General features: G+C 34.5%; 1 protein-coding gene across 10 annotated transcripts in view; it reads left to right on the forward strand.

Moving 5' to 3' along the window:
• CCDC88A (coiled-coil domain containing 88A) overlaps positions 1-12,591 on the forward strand; it is a 192,386-nt gene that overhangs the window by 159,479 nt on the left and 20,316 nt on the right. For all 10 annotated transcript variants that reach the window (XM_067705001.1, XM_067705002.1, XM_067704999.1 and 7 more), the window contains 5 exons: positions 1,905-2,069; positions 5,177-5,338; positions 6,447-6,724; positions 6,951-7,094; positions 9,975-10,161. In XM_067705001.1, the coding sequence (XP_067561102.1) occupies positions 1,905-2,069; positions 5,177-5,338; positions 6,447-6,724; positions 6,951-7,094; positions 9,975-10,161 (936 nt within the window). The remainder of the gene's footprint in view (positions 1-1,904; positions 2,070-5,176; positions 5,339-6,446; positions 6,725-6,950; positions 7,095-9,974; positions 10,162-12,591) is intronic.

The following is a 12,591-nucleotide window of genomic DNA, read 5'->3' on the forward strand; positions in this document are numbered from 1 at the left end:
AAAGGAGATAAAATTAGAATCAAAAAATACAAATGAAGGCAGAAAAAGAAAAAAGGGAGAACAAGGTACAGGTTGGACAAATGGAAAACAAGTAACAAGATAGTTTTAAACCAAACCATGTCAGTAATCACATTAAATATAAATAGTCTAAACATCCCCAATTAAAAGGCGGAGAGTAATAAATTAGATAAAAAGGCACCTATATGCTGCCTCTTGAGAAACCTTGATGGAAAATATGTCATTTTCTATATGAACAAGGTTTCTATGAGAAACCTTGATGGAAAATATGTCATTTTCTGTATGAAACTTAGTTGTAAGAACAATGGACTAAAAATGAGAAATTTTGAGTTTTATTCTCAGGTCATCTTCTTAATAATGACATATATCTTTAACTCTTATAAGCCTAGAAAAAAGATCCTGTGGGAAATTAATGTAAAATAGGAGACTGGAAATGATGTCATCCATCCATGTTATTAGGGTGTTGAAAGTATTAAAAAAAGTGGAAAATCAGGATCCCAGAACACCTGTTAGGTCACTTGCCAAGATTTAAATTACATTCTATCTTGGCATCCTTTTTTCTTTAGTCTCACATCATTATTTTCTAACTCAGTAGTAGTAGCAAAGTTTGAGCCATAAGTTTTCTTAAGGTTGCATCAGACATTGAATTATTTTAAACATTTATATCCTTGTCTCAATAGAAAGTTTGGGGTTAATTTAGAAATTTATGATAATCATTTCCTAGGATAAACTAGTAATTCAGGATAAGTATAATAATCATCAATTTAAATTGAAGAGAGCAATTAAGTTAGTAAGTTAATAGTTAATTTTGGCTGATTACCAAGTTGTTAGTTTTTTTTGGCTGCATTGGGTCTTCGTTGCTGCACGTAGGCTTTCTCTAGTTGTGGCGAGCGGGGACTAGTCTTCGTTGCGGTGCATGGGCTTCTCATTGTGGTCGTTTCTGGTTGCGGAGCATGGGCTTGAGGCACGCGGGCTTCAGTAGTTGCAGCACGTGGGCTCAGTAGTTGTGGCATGCGGCCCCTAGAGCCTGCAGGCTTCAGTAGTTGTGGCACACAGGTTTAGTTGCTCCGTGGCTTGTGGGATCTTCCTGGATCAGGGCTCAAACCTGTATCCCCTGCATTGGCAGGTGGATTCTTAACCACTGCATCACCAGGGAAGTCCCCAAGTTTTTAGTTTTGATTTTGCTCTCTTAAAGTAGGATTTGGTTATACCAGAAAACGAGAAAACCCTAGATAAGATATATCCTTGGATTGCTCACTCTTCATCAAAATGAATTACAGAAATTTTATGTGGGTCAGTATCTGAATAAAGAAGTCATTTATTTATTAACATAGGTCATTCTGAGCAACAAAATCCTTCTTAAAAGGCCAGACATATATAGATACTTCTTCAACTTTAGGTATCTTTTTACGGGGAATTAATATATGTGTCAAGTCTTTATTTGTTCCTGATATGGGAATCTCTGAAATCTCTAAATCAGCTATAAATAGCTCTAAAAACAATTGTTAGTATCTAGCAACATGTCTATATCCAGTTAATCTATCCTTCAGTGATATTTTCGTCATAAACAGTAGGATCTGAAATTACAAAATATATTGTAGGAACATGGCATATAAGCAGAGTATATTTAATATTTCTACAGGAAAGGATTTGAATTCTGCAAAGCGTAAATTGTGATCATAATAATGATAATCATATATATTACTTATCATATTTTTAAATGAACTGTCTCTCACATTCACCAGACCATTGTGGAGTCAAACTATGATAAATATTATAACCTTGGTGGTATGTTTTTTTCCCATTAAAATATTTTAAATAAACTAAAACAATATTATAAATCAACTATACTTCAATTTTTTAAAATATTTTAAATAAAATTTTAGGTGAAAAAGAATTATGAAGCTCTCAAGCAGAGACAAGATGAGGAAAAGATGGTACAGAGCTCTCCTCCAGTTTCTGGTGAAGATAACAAATGGGAGCGAGAAAGTCAAGAAACAACCAGAGAGCTTCTGAAAGTTAAAGACAGATTAATTGAAGTTGAAAGAAATGTAAGTAGTTTAGTATGAATAAGGTTTTTTAGAAGTAAAGGATCATTGAATATATAACTCAGAAAATTTATCTAATTTGTAGCTTTGTTCATTTTATACTTTCTTGACTGGTTTATTTTTTAATATTAAGAAAACACAGAAAAACTAATAATTTAATATTCTTTTCTTCGTCACCCTCATGTAAGTCTATCAGCAAGCTTTGTCAACTCTGTCTTGTAAATATAACCCAAACTCATCTACTTCTCTTCATCTCTGCTGCTACCACTCTAAGTCTAAGGTACCATTATCTCTCATCTGGACTATTAGAGTATCCTCCTAACTGGCTTGCCCCTTTCACTCTCAAACTAACCCATTCTTTTTTTTGTTTTTTTTTTTTTTTTTGCGGTACGCGGGCCTCTCACTGTTGTGGCCTCTCCCGTTGCGGAGCACAGGCTCCGGACGTGCAGGCTCAGTGGCCATGGCTCACGGGCCCAGCCACTCCGCGGCATGTGGGATCTTCCCAGACCGGGGCACAAACCCGTGTCCCCTGCATCGGAAGGCAGACTCTCAACCACTGCGCCACCAGGGAAGCCCTAACCCATTCTTAATGTAGTAATCTAGAGTTATTTTTAAAACATAATCCAGGTCATGTCATTTTCCTACAAAAAATCTTCAGTGGCTTCCCATTTCATTTATAATAAAATCCATATTCTTTACTGCATCTGTAAGATCCTTTTTGATATTGCCCTGCCTGTATCTCTGACCTTATACCATATTATTCTTCCACCAACCATTTTTATTAATCAGGGGATAATATTATTATTATCTGTTAATATGTGGAAAACATGGAACAGTGACTGGCACATAATAAGTAAATTGATTGTAGTCATATTGGCCTTTTCTATTTGTTCCTATCTCAGGGCTTTTCTGTTTGCTTCTGTTTTCTGTGTGTATGTTACCATAATTTAAATAAATCCCACATCAGTGGACATTTATTTTCAGATTTTGCTGCAATGAAAATCCATATATAACATGTTCATAGGGTAATAAATTCCTTTCAGTAGAATTGAAAGGACAAAGAGCATATATATATACACACATATTTCGGTGTGTATGTATGTGTATTTAATTTTTTTTTAACATCTTTATTGGAGTATAATTGCTTTACAATGCTGTGTTAGTTTCTGCTTTTTAATTTTAATTGATATAATCATATGAGCTTTTCAGAAATATCAATTTTCAATCCCACTAACAGAATACCTATTTTTTCAGATTAACATTGGATATTACCAGCCTTTTAATTTTTATTGAAGTGATAGGAGAAAATATTTTGTGTGTTTTATATTATTAGCGAGCTATTTTATGTCTTTTTTGTGTATATATCAGCCATATATGAATACCTGTGTTTCATCATTCAGTGATATATATGTATAGATCAATCACTTGGATTAATAATTACATTTCAGAAAATTTGGTGTGTAATGTATAAGATAAATCTCTTTTTCCATTGACTTCTTCTATAAATTTCCATTGGGGGAAAAATTTACCTGGTTGTCATAGTTTAGCCATTTTAGATGATGGGTTTATAAAGATGTCTACCCTATATTAGACTGGTAATTTTTGTGCATTTGCTAGTACATATATTGTTAACTTTGTACTTTTCCATTGTAAACTTTTTCCTGTTCTGAGATATCTTATCTACTCTCAGTTATCTCTTCTCTTCATTATAGACTGTAGGAATTTTTCTTATTCTTAGGGAATACCCAGACTTATCATTAGAGTTTGTACATTTTGGTTTCTAAAGAGCTGACCTATAATAGTAGTTAACATGTGTAGGTGAAAAATGGTTCACCTCTTTGGTGTATCAAAATGGTATACAGGTACATCATTATTCCATATTATTTTCCAGTGTAAATTTTTTTTCATCCTTTTTATGTGGTCAAATGAACAAAACACAAGTACAATATCAACACCCATTTTTAAAGCATTTTTCTTCCTCAGCTTTGATTTTATGGTATAATATATGGGTCAAATCATGACTTGCCTTTTATGCAGTGATATGTAGTATATATAACTTGAAGGCCTATAAAGTGAATGTTGTCTTTGTCCCATAAGGTAGATATGATAAATGTGATCTGTTGTGATTCAGTTGTAACTTTTTTTGCATGTTGCAATTATACAGATTCTGGCCTTGTATATTAAAGTTTTGTTTTGGTTTTCTAAAGGATTCTTTGTTTATACTTTTTGATGCTAATTTTTATTCAGAAATGATCTTGAAAATGTAGTATCCATAACATTTTATTATCTATCACATTAAATATAATGATTTACATAGTAATTCAGCTGTTTAACTGTAAAATTGAAATATGGCCATATGTATTGGAAAAATTGAAAATAGTATGTTTTGTTTGGATTTGCTCCAGAAGTCCTATAGATGAAATAGAGTTTTAGTTAGTGTTTTATGCCATGAAAAAAACACTAAAGAAAATACGTAACATCTGTTAGGTCTATTATGGACTAAATTTTTTAAACAGATGGCTTAGATTGTTCCTGCTTCTCTTCCAAATATTTGTGTTTATAAAATACTTAGTTTTGCTGCTACCCCTGGGACCACCACGTGTGTGTGTGTGTGTGTGTGTGTGTGTGCACGCACGCATGTGCATGCACATGCGCACATCTCTGTGTGTGTGTGTGTGTGTCTGTATATATGTGTATATATATATTTGCCTTTGGGCAATTTGAAAAGGTACACTCCATTGGCTAGACATAGCCCCATGCACTCTGGGCACTTTTGAACAGCATAAAAACCATTGAACTGACAATCCCATTCTAGTTTTTTGTGTTAATAAATATATGTATAATGGAATATGTTATTTGTTGGACATTATAAAGCAGGCAGAGCACAGACACAATAGTATATTAAGGTTTTAGTATTGCTTTCTTTTCCTTAGATTAAATATCTTTTTACAGTTTGGGATAGAGGGGAAGTGTTTTGTCTTTTTCTCTTTTAAGATTGTTGAGTTTTTTTGGATTATAATGGTAATAAACACTTGTATAACATTCTAGTATTTGTTAAACAGAAATATGTTTGATGCTGCTTTTTTTAAATATGTGTTTTCTTTATTCAGAATGCTACACTACAAGCAGAGAAGCAAGCATTGAAAACTCAACTGAAGCAACTTGAGACACAGAACAATAATTTGCAGGCTCAGATTCTTGCACTTCAGAGGCAGACAGTATCATTACAGGAGCAGAATACCACTCTTCAAACACAGAATGCCAAGCTTCAGGTTGTAATGTAAAATTATCGGGATATGCAACAAAACTCTTGAATTATGCTATTATGCTATTAAAATAAGGATGACTAGACATGGTAACATTGTTTCCTAGAGAGAGAATTTAACAATTAGTTGAAGATAAAGTATTTCTATATGTGCTTTGCCAAATTTTCGGATATCAGCATTTTTTAAATGTCAGAGCCTCTAAATTAAGTAATAAATTTACTCATCAAATAAAGATAATTTTATTTTTATTGACTTCATGGCCTTTTACCCGTTTCATCAAGCTGCTAATAATTAATCAGGTAGAAACCTTTGTTTTAGAGTATGATTGCAGCATATCTATTAGTTAAGTTACTGGAAAACAACACAGCATGAGAATTTTGTCTTTGGACTTATCCTTAATTCAAATGATCCATCTTGCACTTAACACTACCAGTGTCTTTTCAAATAGAGCAGTCAAGTGGGGGAAAGTGCAACTCTCTGAAACCTCTTAAAAAGCAGTGAAGAAGTTCCCCCTCTGAATCTAAACATTCTTCTTTCTCTAACTCTTCTCCAAATGATACAGCAAATACTAATTTAATTTAGACTTGAGAAAATTACCAATTGAATATTCACAAGTAATTCTTTCCTTCTATCAACTCTCAACTTCTAGAAAATGATAAACTAGCATTTCAAATTTTGTTCTTTTTCATGGAATTGTTGCTAATCACCTTCATTCAAGATAATTTAACCTTGGGAATTCCTTGGCAGTCCAGTGGTTAGGACTCCACGCTTCCACTGCAGGGGACCCAGGTTCAATCCCTGATCGGGGAACTAAGATTCTGTAAGCCGTGCGGCTCTGCCAAAAATAAATTAATTAATTAAATTAAATAATTCAACCCAAAACATATATATGATATGTATCTCATAATATATATCGTAACACCTACCAAAAATCAAAATTAAATTATAACCTTATTCTTTAGGGTGCTAAAATCCAAATTTTCTCAGTATAATATGAATATATCCGCAGTGATTTATTTAGTGCTTCCTAAAGTTAACATTGTCTTTTACTATAAAAAAAAAAGAACATTATAAGCTATTTTTCTTGTGTCTAATACAGTATGCATTCTTGTAGGTTGAAAATTCCACTCTTAATTCCCAAAGTACCTCACTTATGAACCAGAATGCACAACTCCTAATCCAGCAGTCTTCCTTAGAAAATGAAAATGAATCTGTGATCAAAGAGCGAGAAGACCTGAAATCTCTCTATGATTCTCTGATCAAAGATCATGAAAAGCTGGAACTTCTGCATGAACGACAGGCTTCAGAGTATGAGTCTCTCATTGCTAAACATGGAACTCTAAAGTCTGCCCACAAAAATCTTGAGGTGGAACATAAAGACCTTGAAGATCGGTAATTTATTATCTTTTCTTGTGCTGTTAACTTAAAACCAATTTTCACTGGGTAATATAATAAATTGTATAAACAGGTCTGAGATAATTTATGTAGGACATATATATAAATTTACATGTTTTATGTGATACATATTAATAAATTACTATTGTTTCCTTTATTTCTAAAATGTTTTCTTTTTTTCTAAGGAAATATTATAAACCAAATACATAACTTTTTTTTCCAGTTACAATCAGTTACTAAAACAGAAAGGACAATTGGAAGATTTGGAAAAAACACTGAAGGTAGAACAGGAAAAAATGCTGCTTAAAAACAAAAACCATGAAACTGTAGCTGCAGAATACAAGAAACTTTGTGGTGAAAATGATAGGTAATAAATATTTATATATTTTAGTTTTGTATTATTCATTATATCCAACGTGTATGTTGCCCCTTTGTAGTACCATCCATAACTTAGAATTTTTTAAAAAGACCCCAGAGCAATAAGTAAATTACCCACCAAAATCATGTAGCTAGTTATAGAATGACAGACGAAAACCTGGATCTTCTGCTTTCTCTCGTTGTTTCTCTCTTGATTTATTCAACTAATTATGTTTTTAAGCCACATTATATAACAAAATTTCCATGTATGTCGATAGAATTTACATACTTTATTGAGACAGAATGTAATGAAACCTGACTCTTTATGTCTTTCTCTTTCTGCTAGTCTGGTATCCTGATTCTTGTCTTTGAAGGTGCTAAAAGTGAGCAGCTTTATCATTTTCTAGCTCATTGTTTGTACTTTTAGTTTTAACTGTCTTAGGTTTTAATGGTCTCATATTGCCATGGGGCAATTATTTTTTAATTTGAAGCCTTGGGAAAATCAAAACTTGTCAACTGGTGATCACCCTACTTCATAAGAGTACATTTTCAAAAAATTTTTGGAAGCCTTTGAAAAATTTAGACAGCCTAAACATTTGTACTGCTTTTACATTGCCGTAGCAGAAGTGCTGAAAGACAGCACACAAAATTCAGTGGGGATCATTCATTGAGTATTTGTCCTATTACGGATTTAATGCAATCTATTTTTAGAATTAAACATCTATTTCTTTTCCTTTATTAAAAAAATCCCTAGGCTTCTAGAGCCATTTTCATTTTCATACTTAGTAGTTTTTAATTTAGGAATTTTTACAACTAGAAATTCTGTACTGATGGATTTGAACTTTAACAAGCTCAACACCAAGCTAGAATCAAGGAACATATATTTGTACAGTATAAACAACAGAAGACCAAATTATGACAAGTTATAGGATACAAGGACATATTACATACATAACATTGGGGAATGCGTTTAGTCTGGAAGTCCCATCTTCAACCTAACCTTTCTTCCTTGTTGGGATTCACACCAAACTGGGACAGTTTGTGAACTTGAGTAGACCTTCCAGAAATCTGTTTTGCATACATTAATGAAGAGTCTCCAGAAAGAATTCAGCCTAAATGATAAGAAATTGAGCATGACAAACTTGAACCAGAAGATTATGCAGGCTTGGAAGGGAAGAGTGGTCCTGAGTAGAGTATTTTCTGTCTCTCAGTGCTGTTCTTGCCCAGCTTTTATGCACTCATGCCTGTGTTCTAAGGGAAGAAAAGGCTTTAAGTAAAACCTGAAAGAGCTCTTTTACAAATAAAAGATATTTGTGAAGACTTAATCTAAAGAACAGTAGTTTATCCATTTCTCTAAATAGCGTAAATTTTAATCTTCAATGATGCCAAACCAAGAAAGTTGGTGGACTAGGTTGTCTTGGTCTCTTTAGAATTATGTTCACTGAATTGCATTTTGGTGTTAACGTTCTCAGCTTTGAGGGACAATGTAAAAAAACTCTCTTAAAGAGGTTATTTTAGTATTTGCCAGTGAGATGATATTGAGGACATTGTTTATTCTACCTCTTTATATCCCCTCCTGCCATGAAGCATTATGTAGCTGTCTATATGCCTCAGTGAGGTTTGCCCAGCTGTTACACACATGGCATGCATTCATACATGGATTCAACCTATTAATGGAGTGTTTATTGTATGTTTCTGGTCTTGCCATTTTACTTTTTTACCAAGTCATGATTTTTTAAAATGTATTATTTTATTATTTATAATTCTTATAAGCGTACTCAAATTGTTTGGAAAATGAGTTGAATTAAATTATTAGAAGTTCTGAGCAAGTATCATCCTGAGCAAAAGTTTATTTTGTTTGGCTCCCTCCGCCTTTTGTGGGTTCCTGATCTTAATTCCTTCCATAAGATGAAGGTTAGTAAACTACAGCTAGCTTAGCAAGCCACATCCAGCCTGCAGCCTGTTTTGGTACAACCCCAAACAAAGAACCGTTTTTACATCTTAAAACGTTGTGGTGGGGGACAAAAAAGAAGAGCATGCTGTAGATTGCATGCGACCCACAAAGCCTAAGGTATTTATTACTCTCTGGTCCTTTATAGAAAGAATTTGCTGATCTCCCTCCTAGAGGTCAGTGGACCTTGTTCTAAAGGTATAATAGTGGAAAGGAACAGAAAAGGCTATACTGTGATTTTTACAAAAAAATCCAAAATTTATCATGAATAATTGAGGACTGCATAAATATGAACAATTTGCCACAACTGCAGAAATCTCAATAACTAATTTTTTTTTTTTTTTGCGGTACGCGGACCTCTCACTGTTGTGGCCTCTCGCGTTGCGGAGCACAGGCTCCGGACGCGCAGGCTCAGCGGCCATGGCTTACGGGCCCAGCCGCTCCACGGCATGTGGGATCTTCCCGGACCAGGGCACAAACCCGTGTCCCCTGCATCGGCAGGCAGACTCTCAACCACTGCGCCACCAGGGAAGCCCTCAATAACTAAAATTTTGATTGAAGTTTGTATATCTCAGTTATCTGGCAACAGATTGATAGATTACCATGTCTCATACTGGATTGATTAATTTGCTCGATCTGATTTTTCTTTATTTTTCATGCTGAATTGTAGAATCTTTGAATTCTCTAGGTTAATCAAAACTGGATTGGTTATTTTCTCTTTTGTCCTTTAAATATTTTTCAATTAATACTTAAAAGTTTTAAAGTATAGTTTTTACAGACTAGAAACTGATTCTTGATAAGTTTAATCACTGGCAAGAGAATCTTTTATATTCTTTAAGTATGTCTGAATGTGATTTACAGCATTTTCACACTGTGTAAATTATAATGAAATCTATTAAGAGAATCTAACTCTATTTATATCATGATTTTTAATTATAGGTTGAATCATACATATAATCAGCTTTTAAAAGAGACTGAAGTTTTACAAACTGACCATAAAAACTTGAAAAGTCTTCTAAATAGTTCCAGACTGGAACAAACAAGATTAGAAGCTGAATTTTCAAAGTTAAAGGAACAATACCAACAACTGGACATCACATCCACCAAGCTAAATAACCAGTGTGAGGTGAGCTTAATAAGTTTAATTGCTGTTTCCTTCTCTTTAGGTATCAAGACTTGCCTAAAAAGTAAACAATCATATTATAATAATGATAATAGCAGTATATGTTTAGTGGGGTATTTCCAAAAGAATTGGTCAGGGATAATTGAAATTCACAAATCATTCAGATAAGCTTCCTTCTTCCTTTATCATTAATTTCAACAATTTTTATTATTAGTTTAAACTTATATGTTCAGCTACTTTGAAAAATTAACCCTTGTTTAATGAAAAAAATGTTTACTGACCACCTGGCATGTATTAGTAAACCAAAAAGGTAAAAATCTCATTCCTTGTGGAGCTTATATTCTGATGGAAGGAAGCAGACAATAAACGTAATAAGTAAGTGAAATATATAGTGTTTCAGTGTTTCATTACATATGGCTGTGTAACAATTTACCCCAAAACATGGTGGTATAAAACAGCCATTTTTTATGCTCACATATTCTGTGGGTCAGAATTTGGACAGGGACAGTAGGGCCAGTTTGTCTCTGCTCCACTTGCATCTGGGCCCTCAGTTGGAAGATTGAAAGGCTGAGTGCATGTTTGGTGTTGATGCTGGCTATCGGCTAGAAGCATCAGTTTCCTCTTCACGTGATCTCTCCCCATGGACTGGTTTGGGCTTTCTCACAACGTGGTGAGAACCAGACAGAAGCCATCTCTATGTTAATGATCAAGCCTCAGAAGTCATGCAGCATCATTTCCCCTGCATTCTATTCACCGAGGCAGTCAAAGTCCCATCCAGGTTCAAGGGAAAGAGAAATAGACTCAGCCTCTTGATGGTGAATGGCAAGATTCCGGAAGAGCATATGGACTGGAAATACTGCTGTAACCATTTTGAAGATTAGTCTGCAACATATGGTATGTTACAAGATGATAAGTTATGTGCAAGTAAAAATGGAGTAGGGTAAAGGGGGATAAGGACCCCCAAAGTGGATGAGGGAGTATAGATTGAAATTTTAACTAGGCATCCCTGAACACAGATTTGAAGATTCGTGTATTATTATGTGGATATCTGGGGAAAGAACATTCCAGGCAAACAGCTCACACAGTGAACCTAGGTCAGGGGAATACTGGTATGTTTGAGGAATACTCAAGGAAGCTAGTGTGGCTGGAGTGGAATGAGCAAAGTGGGGAGAGTAGTAGGAGATGAGCTCAGAGATATGCCTGGGCCAGATATGTTGCCTTTATAGGCCATTGTAAAACACTTTTCTGAGTAAAACAGGGGAGCCATGGGAGAGTTTTGAACAGAAGTGACATCTGCCTTATGTATACAGTTCTACTCTTAACATAATTCCATGTCTCTTCCCATGATTGTTTGATAAAGTGATAAAAGTTTTGAAATAGAAAAAGGATATTGAAAGCCTTAAATAATTCTTAAATTTTATGATTGGTCCCTAAATTGTTAAAGCTTGAGTATAGCTTAACGTCTGAATTTCTTGGAACTTTTAGGAAACCAGCACTTAAGCAAACCCTTAAATGGAATTAGTAATAGACTGCATCAGAAAAGTAATACTTAAAAGCTTTTTGTCTAAAATCACAAACTAATAGAAAAATTAGTTTGAAATCATACATATTTAATTACCCAGAAGAGTTCAGAAATTATAGAACATTCATTCTGCCTGTGATTTATAAAAGTTTAAATAAAATATAATTGGGGTAATACACTTACAGAGGAACATGACGTACAGTGAAGAACATGACAAAATCAACTTCCCCAGCAACAATAAAATTGGACAGAACTATCAAAAACAACCATTTTAGGGCTCTGGAACTCAAGCAAAGACATACAACAAATTGAGAAGAATTTGTTAAAGAAAAACTACTCAGCTTTGGGTAGGAGGTTGTTTGAGGCATTTTATCATGTGACTTCTCCCATTCTTAGTCCCTTCCTCCCTTTTCTCCATACCTGGTAGTTCAGGCAAGGGGCAAGCCTTGAAAACCAACCACTTTGCTACTGGAGGGGACTGGCTTGATTTGAGCAGAGAACAGGAGAGTTCCACACCCAGGAGGGCTGTCAAAGGTCAACTCTCAGATAGCCTGAGGTTGGAATGTTAGATGTGGCAAGTCACGGACCAGGAAACTACTCAGAAATTTAACGTGGAGATCCAAGGAATGAGACAGCTAGCCATAATTTGTCTTGATAAGGTCCTACATGTCACTGGTGGTCTAGAAGACTGCTCAGGAGAGATCAGAAAGGGCCCTAACTACCTTATCCCTGGCTGAGTGTCCCAACTTGAGTCAAATGCTAACCCTTGGGTAGGGGCTAAGTCATATAATAACATGATTTGGAGGGAGTGGAAAAATGAATCCATAGTGTCGGAGGTTCGTATAGTAGTTAATCTTTGTGGGAAGGGGTGGTAATTGGAAGAGACCACAACAAGTGTTTCTGGAATACAA

The sequence above is a fragment of the Pseudorca crassidens genome, chromosome 14 (assembly GCF_039906515.1).
Source record: "Pseudorca crassidens isolate mPseCra1 chromosome 14, mPseCra1.hap1, whole genome shotgun sequence".
NCBI classification, from domain to species: Eukaryota; Metazoa; Chordata; class Mammalia; order Artiodactyla; family Delphinidae; genus Pseudorca; species Pseudorca crassidens.